The sequence below is a fragment of the Armigeres subalbatus genome, chromosome 1 (genome assembly GCF_024139115.2).
Source record: "Armigeres subalbatus isolate Guangzhou_Male chromosome 1, GZ_Asu_2, whole genome shotgun sequence".
In the NCBI taxonomy this organism is placed as follows: Eukaryota; Metazoa; Arthropoda; class Insecta; order Diptera; family Culicidae; genus Armigeres; species Armigeres subalbatus.
This window is the reverse complement of record NC_085139.1, coordinates 70371216-70396907: the sequence shown is the minus strand read 5'-3', so window position 1 is coordinate 70396907 and position 25692 is coordinate 70371216. Positions and strand designations below refer to the sequence as shown.

The 25692-nt window shown below is 38.6% G+C and overlaps 2 protein-coding genes across 3 annotated transcripts; one reads left to right on the top strand and one right to left on the bottom strand.

Moving 5' to 3' along the window:
• Window positions 1–4626: 4626 nt before the first annotated feature.
• On the top strand, window positions 4627–25692 carry LOC134226948 (uncharacterized). 2 transcript variants are annotated; one of them, XM_062708085.1, is made up of 6 exons: window positions 4627–4999; window positions 22956–23054; window positions 23116–23163; window positions 23217–23541; window positions 23595–24566; window positions 24630–25692. In XM_062708085.1, exons 2-6 carry the CDS (start codon window positions 23024–23026, stop codon window positions 24823–24825), a joined length of 1572 nt encoding a protein of 523 aa, XP_062564069.1. In that variant the 5' UTR covers window positions 4627–4999; window positions 22956–23023; the 3' UTR covers window positions 24826–25692. The 2 variants fall into 2 exon arrangements, with proteins under 2 accessions (XP_062564069.1, XP_062564078.1); XM_062708094.1 differs by lacking the exon at window positions 4627–4999 and adding an exon at window positions 22817–22841.
• LOC134226940 (synaptic vesicle glycoprotein 2B-like) lies at window positions 4993–7075 on the bottom strand. Its single transcript, XM_062708076.1, has 4 exons — window positions 6816–7075; window positions 6334–6658; window positions 5293–6267; window positions 4993–5231 (listed from the first exon to the last, which is right to left on the bottom strand). Exons 1-4 carry the CDS (start codon window positions 6889–6891, stop codon window positions 5024–5026), a joined length of 1584 nt encoding a protein of 527 aa, XP_062564060.1. The 5' UTR covers window positions 6892–7075; the 3' UTR covers window positions 4993–5023.

Here is a 25692-nt window from a genome sequence, read left to right as displayed (position 1 = left end):
GCTGTGGAAGCTCGTTTACACCGTTGTTAGGACGAGATTGGCTGGATATCTTTTTTCCTGAATGGAGGAAAACGTTTGGCAGTGGTGCAAACCTGAACCAGCTGTCTTTGCCGACTTCAGAGGAACGTGTCGTGGAAGATATTAAAAGTAAGTTTGCCAATGTGTTTTGTAAGTCTATGTTTACTCCCATCAAAGGTTTTGAGGCAGATCTAGTGTTGAAAAAAGGAGCAGCGCCGATTTTTAAGCGTGCCTATGACGTTCCATTACGTTTAAAAGACAAAGTAGTCGAACATTTAGAGAGTTTACAGAAAGATGGCGTCATAACACCGATCGATGCAAGTGAGTGGGCATCACCGGTGATTGTTGTAGTGAAGAAGGATGGCGGAATCAGGATGGTGATCGACTGTAAGGTTTCGATAAACAAGGTGATCATTCCAAACACCTATCCGCTGCCGTTGGCACAAGATATGTTTGCTTCACTAGCTGGTGCTAAAGTGTTTTGTTCCTTGGATCTGACCGGAGCGTATACACAGTTGTTGTTGTCGGAAAAATCTAGAAAGATTATGGTGATTAATACAATCAAAGGTTTGTTTTTGTATAATCGTTTACCACAAGGTGCTTCTTCAAGTGCTGCTATATTTCAGCGAGTCATGGATCAAGTTTTGAAAGGCATTGACGGAGTTTATTGCTACTTAGACGATGTTTTGCTAGCTGGTGAGCATTTTGAAGACTGTTTAAGAAAGCTTAATTTGGTTTTAGAGAGACTTTCTAAATTCAACATTAAAGTCAACTTGCAAAAATGCAAATGGTTTGTGACTAGTTTGCCATTTCTGGGTCACGTGTTGACTGATAAAGGTTTGTTGCCGTGTCCAGAAAAGTTGGAGACAATTCGTAGAGCCAAGGTTCCGAATAATGTCACCGAGTTGAAGGCGTTTTTGGGTTTGATAAATTAGTACGGTAAGTTTATACCCAATTTATCCTCACGTTTAAGCTGCTTATATTGTTTACTTAAAAAATACGTTAAGTGTGTCTGGACTGATGAGTGTTGTCGTGTGTTTGAAGAAAGTACGAAAATAAGTACTCGTTGTTGTCTTCAAAACTTTTGGAGTTTTTCTATCCACAAAACCTTGTCGTTGTTGTGACAGATGCTGGCAGTTATGGGAAATCAAAGGAGAAGAGAGGCATATCAGTTTCGCCTCATTCAGTATGACTAACTCGCAAAAATCCTACCCAATATTGCACTTGGAAGCGTTGGCCGTTGTGAGTACCATAAAGAAGTTCCACAAGTTTTTGTTTGGAAAGAAATTCACTGTGTATACCGACCACAAACCGTTGATAGGCATATTTAGTAAAGAAGGCAAGAATTCGTTGTTCGTGACGCGTCTGCAATGATATGTAATGGAACTGAACATTAGGGTGGCTCAAATTAGTATGGGAAAAACTTTTTTCAATTTTTTTGATGGGCCGCCCTCTTATTCGGTTCTATTTGATGCCCTGATGCTCTGGACAAAATTTCAGCCAAATCGGTCAACGTTTGGGTGGTGCTAAACTCGTTGGAAGTTTATATGCAAATATGTATGCAGAAACATCCCAAAACAGTGAATTGCAGTTGGACGGCACAACATACGATGAAGAACTATGATACTCATTCAGATCTTGAAGAATTTTATACAGAATGTTATGCAGAAAACCGCGAGAAGATAAGAGTTTGCTCGGCTAAGTTATTAGCATTTGTCTGATGTGGGGTTTGAGCAAATTTCGTTTCTTTTACCTTTGAAAAGAAATAAATTCACCCGTACAACACTCCAGTAAAATGCTAATATCTTTGCCTAAAAACTCTAATCTTCTCTCGGTTTTCAGCATAACATTCTGTATTTAATTCTACAAGAACTGAATGAGTATCATGCTTCTTGATTGTAAATTGTGCCGTCCAACTGCAAATCACTGTTTTTGGATGTTTCTGCATACATTTTTTCATATAAACTTCCAACGAGTTTAGCACCGCCCAAACGTTGACCGATTTGGCTGAAATTTTGTCCAGAGCATCAGGACATCAAATATAACCAATTAGGAGGGCGGCCCATCAAAAAATTTGAAAAGGTGTTTTTTGAGCCACCCTACTGAACATATACGACTTTGACATTGTTTATGGACCGTCATCAAAAATGGGCAATGCAGATTTTTGCTCAAAGTTTCCTTTGCCTGATGAAGTGCCAGTTTCGTTGCAACGGGAGTTTATCAAGAGTTTGAACGTTTACGATGAGTTTCCTTTGGACCATGTTTTGATTGCATCTGAGACAGAGCCAGATGAGTTTATTCAAAGAATCGTTTCCTACATGAAGCATGGTTGGCCAAAGAAGTTGGAACGTAGTTTGTTGGATGTTTATGCTCATCATCAAGATCTTGAACTGGTCGATGGTTGTTTATTGTACCAGGATCGTGTGTTTATTCCTGCTAGTTTACAAAAGCAGATGTTGAAGTTGTTGCACAGGAATCATTCAGGAATCACCAAGATAAAGCAAATGGCAAGGAGGACAGTTTACTGGTATGGCATGAACAGTGACATCGAGAGTTTCGTCAAGTCATGCAGTGTGTGTTGCCAGATGAATGCAGTTACGAAGCCAGTTTCAAATTCTAGTTGGATACCTACTACAAAACCGTTTACACGAATTCATGCAGACTTCTTCTACTTCGACAAGAAGGTTTTCCTGGTCATTGTGGACAGTTTTTCAAAATGGATTGAAGTTGAATACATGAAGTTTGGAACAGATGCTAGGAAAGTCAAGACCAAGTTTTTGAACGTTTTCGCAAGGTTTGGGTTACCTGACGTAGTTGTTACGGATGGCAAACCACCGTTTAGCTCGAAAGAGTTGGTTGATTTCTTCGAGAAACATGGAGTCAAGGTGATGAAGAGTCCACCGTATAATCCATCGAGCAACGGTCAAGCGGAACGTATGGTCAGAGTTGTGAAGGAAGGTTTGAAGAAATTTCTGTTAGATCCGGATTTGGCTGGTTTAAGTACTGAGGATATGGTGTCGTATTTCTTGTTTGGCTACCGGAATACTTGTTTGGAGGATGGATATACGTTTCCTTCCGAAAGGTTGTTTAGTTTTAAGCCGAAGACGCTGTTGGATTTACTCCATCCAAAAAATAGTTTTAAGCATCATTCGACGAAACCAAAGGAAGTGGATAAATGTATTGTAAATAGTCCTAGTCCCAAGAAACATGACTGGATTGACAAGTTGCGTCCTGGAGATATTGTTTCCTATAAGAATTTCAGACCTACGGATATTCGTAGATGGTTAGAAGCCAAATTTCTCAGACGTATCTCCTCACGTGTTTTTCAGGTTTCCGTTGGAGGGAGAGTTTACTCCGCTCATCGAAATCAGCTGAAGCTGGTGGGCACCCCAAAGCGCCGAGGTTTGTTCTTGGGGAGGAGCGAGAGGGTCCAGCGAAGAAAGCGTGCTAGAGAGGACGATGACGAAGACGTTAGGTTAAGCGACGACGAAGACGACTTTTATGGTTTTCCTTCGGATTCTTTCATCTACGGTGACGGGGATGGTCGTAACGGGGTCACGGGTCGTGGTCCTGAGGCGAGGTTTGGTGTTTCGCGCCGTCGAAGTGAGTCGTCAGTGGACGATGATCAGCGAGAGTCGTCGAGTTTGCCGCCTGAGCAGGTTAATCCGCAGGCTGGCCCATCGAAGCGAGTGAAGAACCGATCGTCACCATCGAAGAACCGTGTGGAAAGTGTCCGACGTTCGGAGCGACTAAAGCGTCTCAAGAAAGATGTCGAATTTAAATATTATTGAACTATTGTGTGTTTAAAAAAAGTTTAACTGCCACAGAGGCGGTCAAAAGTGGACTAGTTTATCGGTAGTCATGTTTTGCCGATTTCAGAGTTTGTTTAGCGGCAGTTATGTTTTGCCGCTTGTTGAAATGTTTACGGCAGTCGAGTTTTGCCGATTGTTTTATGTTTAAGCAGTAGGGAAGTTTTGCTGCAATCGATTGTAAATATGTTCAAACTAAAAGGGGGAGAACTGTAGTATCCGCTGTCTGGTACAGCAGTGGCAATCGAAGAAATAAAAGATCAGTTTTATTACTGACTGCACACCCGAGCAGACGCGCGTTTACCTATCACTCTAATATCACTAGTCTCGATAGTAATTAGTTTGAATATCGTTAAAGAACCCAATCTCTCACGAGTATATTACAGTTGAAAACCACGAGAAGATTAGAGTTTACCTGGCAAAGATATTAGCAATCATACGGCTATTATTTAATTATAGAGAGCGATCAAGATCTTGAGCCCGCAGGTGAGCAGCAATCAAAGTATGGAGACGGACACAACAGTTTCCATCCCGGTAGATCCTTGTTACTGAACCGGGAGCCGACACCACCGACACATTCTCTGCTTTCTATGCATAGTGTATCCATACGATTGATGGACATAGAAAAGCTTTCAAATAGGAAAGAACATGAATAACTATGAAAATACTAATAGAACACTAGCACATAAGCTCTAGTATGTAGTAATGTAGGAAGCAGTTGAAGAAGAAGAACAAGATTATCAAATGTTATTCTACATGATCCATAAATCTCTTTAAGTAGTATCTCATTTCCTGTTCCAAACGTTACTAGACCGTAATTCAATCAAATTACTTATTGTTTACATGGTTAGTATCTACAAATTTTACCTAGGTTTGTACAAGATTTTCTCTCTATATTACAACGAATGTAAATACGCTTAAGCATATGAAAAACTTGATGTTTGATCAATTAAAACGAGCGACCACTAATTATTGTCTATCTATGCAAAGCTCAGCTATCCGGTTTAAACTGGATTGAATTCAGAATATTAAAACAATCATCGACATGTACACTCAATTTAATTGATGATCGCAGAAACGAGATCGAGAATAGCTATTTGTGAATCAGTTTGCGATTGAACTGGTCGCGTGTAAGTTTCAACGTAGTTGCTCAGAGATTAGGAATACATTTCGTAAGTAACTAAGTTTTTTTTAAACTAACATCCAGATGAATCGCTGTTAGATGGTCGGGTTCGTTTACGAATATTTGGAATAAAGAACGATAACATCCCGCAAGTGAGCAACAGCACACTAGGGATCGCAAAAGTGAGTTCACATTGGCTCTCCAACAGGAAGCCAAACATATTCGACCCGATTACTCCTCCGAGACGTCCGAACATTGATGACATGCAAACTGCCATGGCTCTGAAATTTAAATATTCATCTCAATTATCGACATTTTATGGCAAAAGCAAGTGATCCTTACCTGACATTCGTGGGGAACAAGTCCACAGTTATCGCGCTAACAATACTACCCGAGAACCCACACATCACCAGTATCATGTAGCACCAGACCGACACCATGGGGATGTCGATGAATGTGATTATTAAACCCGCTATTCCACATCCACCGAAGACAAATACCAGAATCGACAATCTTCCAACAACGGTAATAATCACGCCAATGACAGCGAAGCCCAAGGCGTAGATGACTTCCAAGATGAATGACATTTCATAGGTGACAACGTCTAGAATTTGTTGGCACTCTCCATCCGCGGTGGTATCAGTATCTGTTGCATTTCCCCGAGCATACACTACTTCGCAAATACTGAATCGATCGGCACCGGCTTCTTGAACCTTGAAAACTTGGTTCAGTATACTTGGAAAGAACATGTAAGTCCCATGCGAAGTCAAATATGTTCCGAATTGCAGAAAACATACTATGGCAGTTTTCTTGAGAAACGATCCCATGAATAAAGGAGCGGTCTGTTTCCAGACCAACTGTACTAAACCAGCGATTCCTTTGGAACTATGCAGTTCAACTCGGCGTGCTTTGAATTGTTCATCGTCTTTTTCCCCATGGATCGACTCAATCGGCAGTGGTTCAACTTTTCTCCAACAATTGAAACGGTGAATCCACTGAATGGTGCCAATCGCTTTGTTCACATCGCCCTGCATGAGTACAAATTTTGGACTCTCCGGAAACCACAGCAAGATAATGGCGCATATCAAGCCGGGAACGCTACAGACTACCAAGAACAATCGCCACGGACGATAGACGACACCCAGAAACGATATCGGCAACTCCCATGTTTGATTGATTACGGCGAAGGCTATTCCTGGCAGCAATATGCAACCCAATCCGAACACGAACGATGCTCCCATGATAGCCCGGGATCCATTCTGATGGTTGTGAAACTCTCCAAGATAGGCATAGATCGTCGCTGACGAACCAGAAATACTACAATCAGGAAATATTGCTGTTATTGGAACAATTCTTTGGTGAACGTAATATCTCAGAACTCACAAGAACCCAGCAAGAAACCGACATATCGTCATCATCCAGAAGTTGGTCATCAAACTAGAAACGCCAGTGATCGCAAACGTCACGAATAACGTTGGAATGATCACCTTTCGGCGCCCTTGAGTGTCCGCAAGAAAGCCCCACAAATGCGAACTGACGATTACCCCCAGAAATCCTACTGCACTGAGCACACCTTTGTCACGGGTTGAAAGCTGCAGATCACATCCAGCCACAGCGATCACATAGCTTATGCCGATCGTTTCCAGCAGGAAAGCCGTTAATATCGTTCCGGAGATGGCCATCAGAACGATATTGCAAGCGCCAAATTCTAAAATTGGATATTGATCGATACATGTGGCGGTTTCGGTCACAAAGCACATAACGCTGACATTTTTTATCAACTCAATGATTTAGAATATGTGCGTTAAAACGCGTTTTCGTGCGTAATGTGCTTTGTGAAGCAATATATTTTGCTCTTTACTTACTGGCCATGGTGAGAGCATCGTCGAAGTTCACGCATCTTTCCGTTACTTTGGAGCTATGAGTATCGTCTTTGGCCATGATCGTTCCACAATAGTGAAGGCCTCTCAACTATCCAATTGCAGAAGCTGCAACACTTGCGCAATGTCGCATTGCCCTGATTATCCTAAAAATCATATAATCTACTGTTGTGACGCTGTATCAGCCGTCGCCGTTTAGTGCTTACAAGCTTATACATTGAGAAATTTACAACAACTGACAATCTTTGAAAATGGAGAAGCTTTATATGTTGACTCTCGTGTCTTATCTTCTCGTTGGGAGAAGGTAAATGGATTTTTTTAAAACAAGGTTGGATATAAGATGCATTCGCTATGGAAGGATGATGGAGGGAGAGTCCGTAAATATTTGGTAGATCCCGGCTAGACTAATGTTGCTTCCATTCACGAACAGTTGACAACAAGTCTAAACGAAATAATAAAGTTATTTCGCCCAATTGCGTCAGTCTTGAGTTAGATTAATAACAGCAGTTAATTATTGCGATTATAGCGTGTAAGTGAGGTAAGTTGGGACCTATTCTAGCCGTGCGGTAAGATGTGCAAGACCATGCTGAAGGTACGCTTCCCAGTCCAGTCTAGAATATTTTCGGGTTGGAAATATTCTCAACTTCCCTGGGCATAAAGTATCATCGTGTTCGCCTCATGAAATAGGAATGCAAAAATGTTAAGGGAAGATCCCCCTCCCCCTATGTTACACTTTTTGTATGAAGCATCTAAAACTTTTGTATGGATCGTCACACTTTCGACAAAACCTTCCCGCCCTATGCATTACGTAATTTTTGGATGATCCCTAACTGTGCTTACAAATCTCGCAGGTAATAAATGTAGAATTGCAGAATGAATACTAAGCGGCGAGGCGGCAATGTCCCAATGGGTGATGTAATTCCAATGAGAAGAAGAAGAAGAATGCGTGTAAGTCGGTTGACTCAAATCATTTTTGGATTTAAAACGCAGTACAGTTCACCCAAGCGGCGATTTTACTTTTCTCGTGTATTATAGAGCTGATGGCAATCAATACAATTGTGGAGATATGGACTTGTTTCAAAAAAACATCTGGCAAACATGCGCGTCAATATGGAAAAGGTTGCTGTCTGGGTGGTTTCCTTCCAGGTCAGCTTACAATTTATGATTATGATTTTCTGCTTTTAGAAAAAAAAATTAAACAGCTATTTATGACTGGAAGGACAATCTCATATGAAATATAGGAAATAGATGTGACTCAATGTTTTACGCAATGCCGTGCGGTAAGATGCGCGGCTACAAAGCAAGACCATGCTGAAGGTGGCTAGGTTCGATTCCCGATGCCGGTCAGGCAATTTTCGATTTGGAAGTTGTCTCAACTTCCCTGGGCATAAAAAAATCATCGTGTTATCCTCATGATATACGAATGCAAATATGGTGGGTGTCGACTCAAATTTGAGAATAAAATTCCTTGACTTTCCCTGATTTTCCAGACTATTTCTCGTAAAATTCCAGCTATGAAGAATTTGTTTTTCAATTCCTAGAAGCATATGAAAATCTTTGCATGTATGAGTCTCTTTTAGAAACAGAACGATAAGGATTTGTAGAACATCGTAGGTCATTCTGGTCGTTCACATAGATTCAAGTAAATGCACAGAACTCCTGAAAGGTTATCATAATTCAGCATTACTCGCATTACTTTTCAAAATTTGCTCCATTTAATGTTAAAATTTTAAAAAATTCTGGTGGCTTCATCCGCCATCGGTAATTCTCACAGACTCACTGGAATCACAATAGACCTCCAAAACGGACTTCTTCAAATCGTTGAAGTTTTCATTATCTTTCTGGGAATTTGTGAGAAATCTTGTTTTCTTGACACGACTTTTGAACTACTCTTTCTAAACAATCAAGGGAGCTTCTAGAAATCCTTCTATTTCCGTTAAAAAATCTTACGGATTAGCTATTTTCGTGGACATCGAGAAACCTTCATTGACTCTCAAGTATACTTGCGGAAAAAGAATTCTTATTCAAGATTGCAAGCTTCCAGATAATCTAGAATTCAATCCCTACGAGCTTACATAAACCCATTCAGCACTACCAGTAAGCCCAGGAAAATATTTTAACCCCTGCAATACTTTTAATATTTTGGTGTGAATACACTTAGGTCGTTTGTTTTTTTTGTCAATTTTGGCCTTCGGTTCAAATGAAACCATGGCCACATGGAAAAATATACCAAAAAATTAGGTCGTGTTTGTGAAGAAGTGACATAAACTAGTCTTAAACGCTAAGGGGAGCTAGACCTACTCCATTTATTTTATAGATTTCTAGTTGTTTGCCAAAAGTAAATCAATCGTCTAGAAATTCCACCATTGTTTTATTCATAGAAAATTCAACTACTGTCAACTCGATGTCAGACAATTACAACAAGCAATGCAAAGGAATTCGTGGAAACATGTTTGAAGATTCCTTGGCATATTTTAGTCCCTCCCCAAATACATTTCAATTCTTGTTTAACCGATTCAATACGGATGGGTCATATATGACCCAAGATGAAAATCAGCTGTCAGCAAAAATGTTCAAAATTAACTGCTCCAATCAGGAAAAATATTGCACAGGTTAGGTTACGGGCCATACGATGATGTAGAGCATCCAAACTATCCTTGAGTTGTAATTTTGAATTTTGAATAGGAATCAACACCATACTTTACCATATTCTTGTTGAATAATTGAAATTGAAACGCTTAATGATAAAATCCTGCGCCTGCCCAGTGGTATAACAGATCTTTTACAATATCTACGATACTCCAAACCATCCTTGAATTCAGATCTTAATATTCATATCGATCAACAAGAAGATCTACGATGTCCTCACTATTTTTATGAGTTGGAATAGCTCCACAGTACCTCGTAACACCATTACAAATACATTACAGACATCACTCGACATCTATCTACGACTCTTCAAACTGTCCTTGGGTATAGATCTTAATATTCAAATCGATCAACATGAAGATCTTCGATGTCTCAACTATTTTTATGATTTGAAATAGCTCCACAGGACTTCGTTACACCATTACAGACAAACTACAGAATTTGTTCGACATCTACGACACTCCAAACCTTCCTTGAGTACAAATCTTAATATTCAAATCGATCAACATGAAGTTCTTCAATGTCCCCACTAGTTTTATGAGTTGGAATAGCTCCAAGGTACCTCGTAACACCATTAGAGACAAATCACATAATTCGATCAATATCTACGACACTGCAAACTGTTCTTGGGTACAGATTTTAATATACTCAATCCAGTTGGAACCCGAAATTGGGTGCTAGCGAAGTTGGATTTTTCTCACAATCCATACGTTAAACCTAACTTCGGAAGTGGTGCGCTGAATAGCGCTTCGCGATATGAAAACAGCGCACCACTTCCGAAGTTAGGTTCAACGTACGGATTATGAGGAAAATCCAACTTCGCTATCCCCCAATTCCGGTTTTCAACTGGATTGAGAATATTTAAATCGATCCACATGAAGATCTTCGATGTCTCAACTATTTTTATGAGTTGGAATAGCTCCACGGGACTTTGTTACACAATTACAATCAAACTACAGAATTCGTTCGACATCTACGACACTCCAAACTATCCTTGAGTACAGATCTTAATCGATCTTCGATGTCCTCACTAGTTTTATGAGTTGGAATAGCTCCAAGGTACCTCGTAACACCATTACAGACACACCACAGAATTCTATCAATATCTACGACACTTCAAACTGTCTTTGAGTACAAATCCTAATATTCAAAACGATCAACATGAAGATCTTCGATGTCCCCACTAGTTTTATGAGTTGGAATAGCTCCAAACTGTCCTTCCTTGAGTACAGATCCTAATATTCAAAACGATATTCCAAACTATCAACAAGATCTTCGATGTCTCAACTATTTTTATGAGTTGGAATTACTCCACGGGACTTCGTTGCACCATTATAGACACATTACAGAATTCGTTGAACTTCTACGACACCCCAAATTGTCTTTGAGCTCAAATCCTACTATTTTTATGAGTTGGAATAGCTCCAAGGTACCTCGTAATACAATTACAGATATACTACATACTTCGCTCGAGATATATGACTTTCCAAACTATCATTGAGTACAGATCTCAATATTCAAATCAATCAACATGAAGATCTTCGTTGCCCCTACTAGTTTTACGAGTTGGAATAGCTCCACGGGACTTCTTTACATTATTACAGACAAACTACAGAATTCGTTCGACATCTACGACACTCCAAACTATCCTATAGTACAGATCTTAATATTCAAATCGACCAATATGAAGATCTTTGATGTCCTCACTAGTTTTATGAGTTGGAATAGCTCCACGGGACTTCATTACACCATTACAGACACACCACAGAATTCGTTAAATATCTACGACACTCCAAACTGTTCTTGAGTACAGATCTTAATATTCAAATCGATGAACACGAAGATCTTCGATGTCTCAACTATTTTTATGAGTTGGAATAGCTCCAAGATACCTCGTAACACCATTTTAGACACATAACAGAATTCGTTGAATTTCTACGACATTCCATACTGTCTTTGAGCTCAGATCCTAATACAGGCATACCTCGATAGTACGTACACCTCCGTAATTTTAGTGTACGTACTATCGAAGCAAAAAAATACCGAACAAAAAAAAAATTTTTGCCTTTCTATTTATTTGGGAGTGGTGTAATATTTATAAAACCGCTCGGAAGCCAAAATTTCGATAGAAGGCTCTGTATTCTAAGCAAATTTATATTTGATATAGTACACAACGGAGCTGCATGACTCAGATTTTTCTTGAAATGGTGCCTACATGTAGTATTGCGCAAGATGATCATCCTTGTAAATGTGAGGCTATTGTTTTTATGAAATATTGTATGTTAATGCGTCAAAACATCCATAAATTACGTGATATTCGTGACGTTTCAAAGATATGTTACACATCCTGCATAATTATGCATGTTACTACAAAAAGTGACGATTGGGGGTGGATCACAATTATAAATAGGTGGATTCTACCTATAAATTTTATGTAAATGTAAAGCTTTAAGGTTGTCCTGAACTGTCAATGTCGTTGCGATTCTATTGGCTCCATTGACGCTTCCTTACCAAAGCGATTTTAATTTTCTCATCTGTAGAATCGTTTATGCCTTTCTCGTACAATAATATGTAACGAAAAGGCTAGAAACTGCAAAAACGATTTTTTTATAGGAGGCCTGGAGGGCCGACTTTTATATACTTGATCGGTATCAGCTTGATGAATTGAGGTACCACTGGTGTCTGTCGATAAAGTATTTAAATCTAAATCTTTGAATGTTGATCTACTCACAAACTGCAACTAGCGTGGATCTCTGGCCAAAAAGTGCGACGTGGGATATTTTTTGGCAACATGGCAACTATTCAACACATTATCGGCCAAACATAAAGATATTTTTTCTAAAAATGTGGGTTTGTTCTTCAGGAAACTAAGGAATTACTCCAAGAACACCTTCTGAAATTCTATTAGAATTTTTTTCGTATTTTAATTTGAAATTATTTCAAAACTTTATTTGAAATTTGTTTTGACATTCATAAATATTTTCCTCTGAAAATTCCTTAGGAAATTCATTAAAAAAATTCTTCTAAGATTTTTTTTTTCGAGAAAATCTCCAGGAAATCCATAGGTAAATCCATCAAGATTTTTTGAAACTCAAACTCAAACCGAGAAAACCATCGTGATTTTTTTTCAAAAATTACTTTAGGAAATTCTTCAGGAAATCCTTTCGGATACCCCTATTCTTCCTGAAAAAAAGCTTTCCGGAGCAGTTCTTGAAGGAATTTTCTGCGGAATAATTTGAGAAAATTCTGTGGGAATTCCGACGAATTCCCGGATAATTCTTGAAGAACTTTTCGGGGGAACTTTAAAAGAGATTTCTGAAGGAGTTCTTCAAGTAATTTCCGGGGAAATTATTGGCGGATTTTTTGGGGATTACATGGAGGAATTTCTGGAATAAAAAGTGAGAGAGTTTCTCGAAGAATTTTCGGGGTTATTGTTTTATGATAATGCTGCGAATTTGGATGATTTTTTTATAGAAATTTTAAGCAAAGTACCGTAGATATTTTGAGAATGGCTGCAGGATTTTCCGGGAGAATGCTTTAAATATTTTCCAGAGGAATTTTTTGGGGAACTTTTGTAGGTAATTCCGAAAGAGTTTAGACCAGTGGTGGAAATCTGTGAACCTTGTTCATAAAACAGAAGTAGGCCATGCAACATACTCCCGAACACTTATTCTAGACCAACATTTGAAAAGGGCGTAACAGCCAAAATTTATTCCTTCTGATTCTTCGTCTACATATATAGCTATATATGTAGACGAAGAATCAGCAGGAATAAATTTTGGCTGTTACGCCCTTTTCAAATGTTGGTCTAGTATTTTGCGTTTTCTTGCCTACCTACGCAGAGAAAACAGAAAAGCGAACAACGAAAAATGTTCGTGGAGCTTTGCGAGTCATTCGGGCTAATTTGCAAAATGTCATAAACCAACCTCGGAACATGATTCTCACGGATGTTCGAGCAAGAACACATTTCTTCATTGTTTTTGTGTTTATGTTAAGTGAAATTTATCCATTTTAAGTAACCTCAAATACTCGCGATCGTGATTTTTTCTCGTGAAAAAAATACTGGCCGGCTTTTTGTATTTGCTCTGCACGTACACGCGAACAAATCAAGCGCTAGAAAAAATGCAGACAGTAGGTTCGCGCGAGTATGGCATGTCTGGTAAATTACACTATTTTTTTACTTCAATTCTTAATTTAATTTTTGTAGCCAGATGAATTTGCAGACGAATTTTGCATGGAAATTCCTAAGTGAATTGCTGAAGAAATTACCGAGAAAATAATGGAATTTAGAGGGTATATTTGGAAGGATTAACGGAGAAATATTTGGCTATAATTTAAGATGGATGTTCGGAGGAATTTCGTAAAAATTCGCGGAGAAATTCCTAGAGGAACTTCCGGAGGAATTTCTGAAGGAACTTCCAGAGGAATTCCTGGAGGAACTTTCAGAGAAATATCTGGAAAAACTCCCGTAGGAATTCCCGGAGAAACTTTCGGAGGAATTCCTAGAGGAACATCCAGATAAATTCCGGAAAACTTGTAATACACGAAATTGATTCACGCTGACTCACGCCGCCGCAAATCACCACCACGCCACTGTCACTAGGTGAAAATGGTCTATCACGCCTCATTGCCGATAAAATTTCAATCGGCGCGCAGGTGTAGATTGAATATTGAGTTAAATCATGTATGGAATTTTTGACCAAACTACCAAGGTATCCCAGGAAGAACCATTGGGAGAAACTACTGTTCCAGGATAAACTTCTTCGGAAATCCCAGTAAGACGTCTCAGAGGAAATTTTCGACCAAAAATTTTCATATGACGTGTTTGTACAATTCCATTTAATTCCACCACTTAATTGTACCTTGACAGATACGTATTTCGACCTCAACCGTAAGGTGGTCTTCAGTGTCTCGTACTTGACTCGAGTCAAGTACGAGACACTGAAGACGACCTTACTGTTGAGGTCGAAATACGTATCTGTCAATGTACAATTAAGTGGTGGAATTAAATGGGATTGTACAAACTCGTCTTATAACAAATGAAGACATTCCACTAAAAAGCTCAGAATAATTTTCTTAACAAAAATTTTCCTCATTTTAGTAACACTGCTAATTTGTTTCTCAAAAAAAAATTGTGGAACTAAACTTAATTTAACAGTAAAATATCTTGTTGAAAATTCAATTTTATGAATCACCATTCCCATGATGGAATTAATTTACTCCTCGGGGAAATATTTTCTGGTCTATCAGATGAACTAATGCTTGGGGAAGGGTTCTAGAACTGGAACTAATTTCCTTGATAGATTAAATATTTCATGAACATAATTGTTCAATTAAGTGGATAGCTAATCTGCTTGCTAAGAAAATCATACCCATAAAATTTCAATTATTGCTGACACTCTTATGCCGATGACATACTCACGCGAGTGCGTGTGCGAACGCGTCCAAGACAAAAGAATTCCTCTTGCTGATGTTCTGCTTAATGAGGGCTTGGACACGCTCCGCATCGTTCAGTTGTTTCAGATGTTCCTTCAATTGTTCAAAATGATAATATAATGTGTGTTAAGTAAGACTGGCAATTATTTATGACACGCTACTTTTTTCAAAGTTTTGCTACTAAATTCGTTATAACCTCACGATGGTGTTTAAATCAGTTGTGAAATTATTACGTAACATATGAAGGACCCCGTATGTGCCAGTGCCATGATCAAAGCATATTCAAATTTTTACTAAAATCGCACAAAAAATTGAACGAAAAAAAAATATATTTTTTTTGTACGTACTATCGAGGTAAAATGTACGTACAATCGAGGGTACGTACTATCGAGGGTACGCACTATCGAGGGTACGTACTATCGAGGTATGCCTGTATTCAAATGGATCACCATCACACACAAGCTCGGGAACCTTTTGAATTACTCTGTTGATCTTTTACACCTCCAAGATCTGAACTCAAGAATGGTTTGGAGCACCTTAGATATTCTGGGAATGTTGAATTTCTTATATACTGATGTAATAATGTCCCATGGGGCTTCACCAACTAACACACAAGCTCGGAAACCTATGAATCACTCTGTTGGTCCTATAGACCTCCAATATCTGAACTCAAGAATTATTTGGAGTACCGCAGGAACTTTGGGAATGTTGTGATTTGTATATACTGGTGTAATGATGTCCCATGGGGTTGCTCCAACTAACACACAAGCTCAGGGCCGTATGAATCCCTCTATTGGTGTTGTAGACCTTCAATATCTAAACTCAAGAATGGTTTGGAGTACCATAGCTATTCTGGGAATGTTGTTTTTTTTAAATACTGACGTACTGATGTTTCATGGGATTTCTACAACTAACACACAAGCTCAGTAACCTATCAAGCACTCTGTTGGTCTTGAAGATCTTCAAGATCTGAACTCAAGAATTGTTTGGAGTATCGTTGATATTCTGGGAATGATGTATTTTGTATATACTGGTGTAATGATGTCCCATGAGGCTTCTCCAACTAACACACAAGCTCGGGAACCTATGAATTACTCTGTTGATCTTGTAGACCTCCAAGATCTGAACTCAAGATTAGTTTGGAGTAACGTTGCTGTTCTGGTAACACTGCGATTTGATAAAAATAGTTCGATTATGTCTCAACTACCATTTCCAACTTCATATTAGGATTGAGGCCCCGTAAAACGCTTTGTTATTTATGTAGATGATCAAGATCTGAACTCAAGAAAAGTTTGGAAGCCCTAAAAAATCTCAAAAAAAAAAATTATTACCCCCCATATTTCAACTTTTTTATGGTTTGCATCCGTTTTTAAAGCAATATCTCCAAAATTTATGTTGAAATACGACGAAAAAAAAATCCGTATTTAATCGGTTAAGTAAAGTGAGTAAATACCGCACAAGTTACCAAGTTTTTGGAGTGGAGCTTTTGAAAAAATCTACTGAACATCCATTTAGGTGCTTCAGGATAAAAACTATCGAGAGAGCTTCAGGGAAAATTTTGAAGTAATTTGGGATATTTTCTGAAGGAAATAATTATCTTCAGAAGATATCCTAAAACATTTTCACTGATGTAATTTCTGGACAAAGTTTCCAAACATCAACCAGAATATTTCCTGATAAAATTGTATTATGAACATCAAAAGCAGCGAATGTAAAACTGATACATTGATAAGTGAGAACAACATTGTTCTCCTCTTGCGTCCAAGTATGGTTATGGACTGGGAGCTGCGGATAGAGTCAAAACGAGTGCCAAAAAATCTCCAAGGCAAGCTGTCAAAAAGTATCCATCGCATCGAGAGAGGTTTTGTGCATTTTGAGCGCAGCCGAGAGAGTACACGTATAAATCAACTCATACTAAATATAGCTCATTTTGAACAAATTTCAATTTTCTGGCGTCGTTTTAAATATATCGACGGATTCAAAAAAAGTGGAGGGTATGAATTAATTTAATATTCGACACGTTAATTTATGCGATGCAGTAAATTGACGAAATCTTTGTAATTAATTCTATAAAGATAAACACAATGATAATTCAATGTGAGAAAACCGTAACGTGTACATTGAACATCGAGAGGAAATTTACGAGTTTCAAGCAAAATATCTTGAAAATTGGATTCGATCGAGTCCGCAGCTCCCAGGTTATGGAATATCGAGTAATTTTTAATTGAGATCATTGCCACCTAGGTACATGAGGTAAACTATATGATGCTTTTATCCACTCCACTCTCGTTTGGAGACGATGTTATGGAGTGCCGTCATAGGTACACAATATTCACCATAGATAACATACGACGTTTTCTTAAAACACGCTTTCAAATATCTAGTTGTTGGTTGTAGGTTGTTGATAGCTTGTTAAACTATAGACCGTTTCTGAACTATGGCTCATTTCAGCCATTTGATACAGTTTCGACTGCTTTTATTAAGACTGACTCTCGCGATTGATGATTAAGTATTTAAACGAACTTTTAGAACTTCTTTTGTTAGGTACATGACTTTAACGCTACTGATAATGAAACTACAGCAAATTCAAAACGACTCTGACACAAAACCACTCAAACTAAATAATCTAAAATATTAAAAGGGACTTTTTATTTAAAAAAAACTATTTGGCGTAGGCCTTAACATTGACCATTTGAGCAACGTGGCAAAACCAACTCGATTACCATGGGGAACATGAAATGGGTTGATTTTCAGTCTAGAAACTTCTAACGGTAACACTAAAAAATAAGCTTCATAGCTTGAATGAAAAGAAAATCACTATAAATTTTCTAGATTGGGTTTTACTATTTGTTTCCCTGACCTCAATCAAAATTCCCTGACTTTTCAGGTAGTCGACACCCTGGGTAACTTGGCTTTTAAACCTCGCAGTTAACAAATGTGGAAGTGCTTAATGAAGGCTGTGAGGCGGCAATTTCCCAGTGGGGGATGTAATGCCAATAAGAAGAAGAAGAAGAATGGGGTTGCATTTATTATGCTACATCTCCCCTTTAAAAAAATCCCAAATTTCACATTTAAGAACTATCAGTAGCCTTTACCGACTGTTGATTCGCCGGAAAGAACTGTGTTTTAGATATTCAGCAGGCGCGATACACACGTGACAATTTGGAGTTAAAACACTTTCATTGTAATAAAAAATTTGATACTGTTTGAAAACGATGATTATCAATTTTTCGAAATAATTTTTGGGGTTTTACGGAATTTTCAGATTATTGAAATTATTTTTCAGCCAGATCTCGTCGTTAATGCGATAAGACATACATGATAGGCGTCTGTATCGAAAATTATATTGATCTAACGGTTATACGTTCTTTGCTAGGCAATTTACCAAAAAAAAAACACGTTCCAAAAATAACCCATTTTGTGCAAATATTTTTTTTTGTCAAAAATCAAAGAGTTCATGTTTTCTTAATTTCAAGCAAAAAATTCGGATCTAATACATCACGTGCAAGAGTAGGATGTAATCTATAAGAGGCATCGACATTTTCCTGGAATATCGAACGCAATTTCAATTGCCAACTTTTTCATAGTGTATTTAGAATTATCGGAACGGTCTATACATACAGTTTCCAACCCGAAACCATCCTAGACCGGACCGGACTCGTCATCTCCGGATTAGCCATCCTACACCTTCGCTCGCAAAGCTACTGGAGATACCCAATAAGCTTCTGTGCTCAATAAATCTTACATGTTCCCATTCCCTCCTTAGCCGTGAGGTAAGACGCGCGGCTACAAAGCAAGACCATGCTGAGAGTGGCTGGGTTCGATTCCCGGTGCCGGTCTAGGCAATTTTCGGATTGGCAATTGTCTCGACTTCCCTGGGCATAAAAATATCATCGTGCTAGCCTCAGGATATACGAATGCGAAAATGGTAACATGGCTTAGAAACCTCGCAGTTAATAACTGTGGAAGTGCTTAATGAACACTATGCTGCGATGCGGTTCTGTCCCAGTGTGAGGATGTAATGCCAATAAGAAGAAGAAGAAAAAAAATCTTCTCCGTTCAACAAATCTTTTATGACCTAGCTTCAAAACTTAGGCTTCAGCTGATTTCGGTCATGCAGTCATTGATGAAGCTTAACAAACCCAATATTGCATACAAATCAGAAAAGCGATTAATAATCTTTTCTGTTCATCAAATCTTCAAATCAAATCAAGTTCTAACTCAAAAACCAGGCTTACCAATCTTGCATCCATATAAGAAAAAACCCAGATTAATCCACCTACCGGCGAAGAGACCTTTCTCGTGCATTATGAAGTGTATTAAAAAAAAATAGTAGAACGTCAAAAAATCACTTTAGGGGTATAGTACACATGTTTTCTATCATTTTGCATGTTTTTGCATTAATTAGTACGCATTGCCACCGTTCCTGAAAAAAAATTGGTTTTGAAATCTTTTTCCAAGGGGAAAACAATGATTTTTCAATAATTCCAAAATTCAGAGTCCGGACGGGCCAATTTCCAATAGCAAACAATGGGACCGCATTCTCTGTCGAATGCAACTTGTTGCGAGTAAATCGGGTAATTCTATGTTTAAAAAAGTATGTCTACAAAATGAATACACATACACACACATGTATACACACATACAGACATCACCTCGATTCGTCGAACTGTGAGTCGATCGGTATATAACACTATGGGTCACCGGGCCTTCTATCAAAAGTTGTGTTTGGAGTAATCCTATAGCCTTTCAGTACAACTTTGTTGTACAAGAAAGGCAAAAAGATTAATAATCTTCTCCGCTCACCAAATTTTACATGTCTCAACTTCTTAAAAACAGGCTACGGCTGATTTCGGTCATGGAATTATTGATACCGCTTACCAGGCTCTACAGACCCAATTTTACATCCAGATCAGAGAAGCGATCGATCGCTCATAAAATCTTACATGTCCTAACTCCAAAACCCAGGCTTCATAACGCCATCCAAATCCAAATCAGAAAAGCGATTAATAATCTTCTCTGCTCAACAAATCTTACATGTTCCAACTCCAAAACTAGGCTCCACAACGCCAATCTTGCATCCATATCAGAAAAAGATGATCAATAATCTTTTCCGATCATCAAATCTTACATGTCCTTTCTCCGAAACCTACACGCAGATAAATGTTTTTTAAACTCAATGATGTTATGTATAAAAACAACAAAAATAATTATTGTTCCCCGGCTAATAATTTTATTTGTTGAATTCAACAAAAAATCAGATTTGATTAGACGAAAAATATTGTTGTTTCTACAATGTTCCAAAACAGCACTCAAAATAAAAATTGTTGAATTTACAATATATTTTTTTGTTTGTGCAAAAAATATTTTTAATCCAAAAAGAAAAATGTTTGCTTTCAACAATATTTTTCTTAAATTCAACAAAAATAAATATTGTAATCAAAAATTTATTTTGAATGTTATATAAAATGTCTTGTGATTATCAATTATTTTATTTTTGGGTAGGCTTCGTGTGGAAAATAAAACCACAATAATTATATTTGTAATTTTTTCAAATATTTACTCCACAAACTAGTTTATAATATACTGTACTAATGATTACTGGATTGCAGTAGAAACAACAATGAAATTTTTTGAATTAACTGTATTTCAGTTTTGATTTTAAAAATAAAATATTTGGGTTTAAAAAATATTTCAAAAATTTTATTTTTTAGTTCAAAAAGGTAGATTTTTTCTGAGGCTACGGCTGATTCCGGCCATGCAGTCATTGATAGAGCCTACCAGGCTCCACAGACGCTATATTGCATCAAGATCAGAAAAGCGATCAATAATCTTCTCGATCAATAAAAGCTCTGGTCCCCACAGGTTCCTATCTCACGCTTCCACGGGTCGTCCGATGACAAAAGACCACCAGCTTAGGGATGTGTACTTAACTGGTAGTGCAGCCTGGGCACTGTTGTCCTTCTCTCATCAGTCAGAGTGAGAAGGTACGCCTCGAGCGTTTGTTCACCAGGAGGTGCGGCTCAAACAGCGTCTGCCTGATACCCAGCAGCTGATTAACGAAATGCTGTATCGCGTTAGCTATACCTAAGGTGGCAGCCCCACCAGCGCGATGTAGGTAACGCGATCCCGGTAAGGTAGCTAATTGAAGCCTTTCAAATACCACGAAAAATGTAGATAGAAGAGAACGTTATTTTTGGCAACCGACCCGGCAACGAAATAACGAAGGTTCCCGACTAGAAGAGCATAACAAAAATTGAACACAATTTTAACATATTGTGATATTTATAACTTATTTTGATACAATTTTGTTCTCGGTAGCCACTATCTTTCAAATGTTGTAACAGGATTATATCATAATATGATTTGAAAAATGCTTAACGCTGAATTGCCCAACAGTAGGCAATTAAATGAATGTAGCAAAGTCTCCCAGCTATTTCATATTCTTGTTCAGACAAAAAAAAAACTATGATTGTTGATCACAATCTGGAGACCTATCACGACCTGTAAAATTTCCAACTGCACAGAAACAATATATTTTGTATCTGATTCTGTTATAAATTTCTAACAAAATATGTTATTTTTATGATAAAATTGTAACAAAATTTGATAGTTTTTTGTTTCCAGTAGTGTAGTCTTTGATAGAAATTTAGATATTTTAACAACATCCTGCACCATGTTTCTAACAAATTTTGTTTTAAAAATTTAGTATACCATAATAACATAGGATGATATAATTTTGATATGACCTTCTAGTCGTGTTGGAGTGAACGTGGCCGCTATTTAAGAAGTCCGATGGCCTAGATACGGAGAACGTGCATTCACGTGCAACACTGCATTCAAGTATAACATATATCACAGCAGCGGTGGAAAAGCAGAGCATGGAGTTGGAGATGAAGCGAGCGATGCGGTGGAAAACCATTAGCGAACGAATCTGTGTGTTGAGGTTACGGGGCAAATTCTTCAATTACAGCCTAATCAACGTTTACGCACCGACAAACGATAAATCCGACGACGTGAAGGACACGTTTTATGAATGTCTTGATAAAGCCCATGGAGAGTGCCCAAAGCATGACGTGAAAATTATTATCGGAGACGCTAACGCTCAGGTCGATAGAGAGGACATTCTCCGTCCGGGTAGGGAGAGACTTCACTCCGCTACCAATGACAACGGCCTACGGCTAGTAAATTTCGCTGCTGCCAGAGGGATGGCCAGCAGTAGCACCTACTTTGCACGAAAGAGCATTCGAAAGTAGGGACGTTCCGATACTTCCGATATATCGGAATATCAATATTTTTGTTTCGATATCCGATATTTTTGTATCGATAGTTTGCTTTCAATATATCGGTCATATCGATATTTTTGCTTTCGATATCGATATATTGAATCAGTAAGTAACAAAATAACACGAAAATAAAAATTTCATTGTATTTTGTGAAAGAAAACACTGATCTGATCTGAAATGCCGTATTTTAAATGGTTAAGATGATTAAGTTACCATTTTTGCATTCGTAGACCGGCACCGGGAACCCTCAGCATGGTCTTGCTTTATAGCGGCGCATCTTACCGCAGGAAGTTATTCCAGCCGGTAATTTACAGGAATCCAAAAATCACATTGGATCAATTTTCCCCAAACCTCAATTTCGTAAAGAACAATTCATATTTAGGCATATTTAGGTGCCCTTACACACTTCTAGTATATGTCAGACTACTAGCAATATAAACGAAAATTTGCCAGATGTGGTGCGTTTTCTCTTAGTATACAATCACGCAATAAAGGGCTAGAACACAGCGTTTGTTATCCGCACGATAATCTACAAACAAGCCAACCGGCGTTGTCCTGATAAGACATCGCGAACGAGAGCAAAACTCTTTGTGTTGAGCAAACCATCATAAGATCCGACGACGCTTCGAGATAAATTACGGTGTGTGTACTTTCAAAGTTTATGGCAAACATATGCCGATAAATGGCCATTGTAGAGTAGAATCACGTTTTTAGTGCACCACAGCTTTGCTAAATGGTATTTTTCCATCGACAGATGTTTTGGAGACATTCCGAGGACTCACTTCGTGCCACACCTGGCTAGGAATAACTTAGCGCACAGTGATGGAGGTCGTTGAAAGCAATGGAACGGGTGGTAAGTTCGTGGGATGATGTAATCTCTGATATTTTCAATAAGAATTTCTGTGAAATTCCAGTTACCAAATCCAAAGCGGTTCCAATGGACGATGCTCTGGCGATGGCAAGTAAGGAAAAATGATTAGGATACTTCACGGAATTAGGAAAATGTTCATTTCAGAGTTCGGAGTGTGCAATGTAGTCCTAGTTTTGATTTCGGGAACCATCCTGGCTTCGTTTTTGCTGGAAATCCTCGGTGTTAGCTACATCATTCCGGTCATAGACCAAGACTTAGATGTTACCACCAAGGAGAAGGGAGTGCTAAGTGCGGTGGGGTTCGCCGGGACAATTGTTAGCTCGCATCTTTGGGGATTTCTAGCGGACACGCACGGTCGGCGGAAGATCATCGTTCCAGCGCTGTTCATCACATTCGTCATCAGCATGATATCGAGCTTTACAGCCAATTTCTGGGTCATCGTATTTCTCCGTTTCATGGTCGGAGTGTTGTAAGTATGCGTGACTAGATAATATCGTAGATCACTAAGTTTCGGTTTGCTAGCGTTTCAGGACCATCTTCTGCTACTTATGCCTACTTGGGCGAATTCCACAACCGCAAAAATGCATCCCGGGCAATCATGGGAGCTTCTGTAGTATTTGGAACAGGCGGAATCTTACTACCGGGTCTTGCCTATATCGTGATAAATCAGGGTTGGGAGCTTGCCATCCCTTTTCTAGGTATTATCTATAGGCCGTGGCGGCTCTATCTTATTGTGTGCAGTCTACCGGGGCTGATTTGTGCCTTGATACTGCTCAGATTCCCGGAAAGTCCCAAGTTCTCGTTTTGTCAAGGTGACACACAAAAAGCGATCGATGCCATTCAATGGGTTCATCGTTCAAATGCATGCTGCCGAAAAATACCTCCACTCCAAATTGAATCCATCCAGGAAAGCGAGGAGGATAAATTGGAACGTGAGAAAAGGTCATTGTTGAGAAATACTAAGGGCTGTCCAGCCCTCATGAAGTTGGTGTGGAGTCAGACAGCACCGCTGTTTATGAAACCTCATCTACAGAAAACGGTGATCGTTTGTATACTCCAGTTTGGAACATACCTGGCTGCACATGGGATGTTCATGTTTTTCCCGGAAATCGTCAACCAGTTGGTGATCGTGAAGGAAACCGGAATTGGCACAGCAACGATGTGTCAGATACTGGAACAGTACGGGAACTTTAGTACCACTAAGGAGGCAGGCGAAGGCAGCCAGATGATGGAACCGGCTGCATTTCAACTATCATTCATTCTGGAGTTCATCTATGCCATAGGTTTTGCGGTGATCGGGGTGATCATCAACGCCGTTGGGAGATTGCCGCTATTGGTGTTTATTTTCATGACTTGTGGTATTGCGGGTTTGCTGCTGTTCGTCGTTAACTTACCAGTAGCTGTCATCTGGTTGTACATCGTCTTCTTGTGCAGCGGCTACACGGCGGTAATGGTAAATACGATCATTGTGGATCTTTATCCAACAAATTTGAGGCAAGTTGTGGAAAGGTATGCAATGGCGGAAACAATAAAACAGATACATATTATCTTTTGCAGAGCAATGGCCGTATGCATAGCACTGATGATTGGTCGCATGGGAAGCGTCGTTGGATCTAATATGTTGGGGATCTTATTGGAAAAACACTGCGAGTTAACGTTTGGTATAGCATCTGTACTCTTGATCATCTGCGGAGTTTTGTCGTTCTTCATTCCGAACATCAGACAACGGGTGCAGTCTAAGGCAACGGCGTGAAAGCGATGATTCACAACCAGAGTCGTATTTTTGTAATGCGAAAATAGCCTTACAAATTGTTTGAAATTGAAAGGCATTCTCAGTAGCACAATTTAATCCGATCGGTTATAGCAACGAGGAAGTGACTTGATTTAGTCAAAAATAAGTCACATAAACACGTCTGTGACAAGTTATTGCATGGGTTGCAACATGACTATTATAAATCTCTGATATAAAGAACTTGTTACAAAATAAAAAAAAGGAATAGTTATTTTGCGAAAATGATCATGATTAATTAATATTGAGCGTCTTAGGGAAAATGCTACAAAGTTAAAAGACTTCACTATTCCATTTACTTCCATTTTATTCACTTTGTATCAACAAAAACGTATTTCGTTTTCTACTTAAAAACTTCAACACTGAAGATGTTTTCTACTTCAGTCGACAACACTGTACCTGTTGATTTTTTTTAAATCTTGTGTTTATTTGGAAGGATCATTCGCCATTTGGCATTGCATTTTTTTTGTACAAATCATTTTACAATTTCTGCGAATCTTCTTATAACTAGAGTTAGTTTGCGTACCAACGTACACGCGGCTGACTCGAGGTTAGGGATTACAAATACATAATAGGAAACGGAAGATAAACTAAACGTAGAGGGTGGTATCAAAGATACGACAGCAGACTGAACGTAGATAAATTAGATAATTCTTTAGGAAATTCATTCAAAAAATCTTCCAGGCATTCTAGCAGGAATTCTTAAGGAATTAATTTTAAAACTCATCCGGAAACTCCTTCAGATATTATTCCAGAAATTACTTCGAAAATTCATTTACACCATGGCTGCCCAACGTACGGCCCGCGAGACGGATGCGGCCCTTGGCTCCA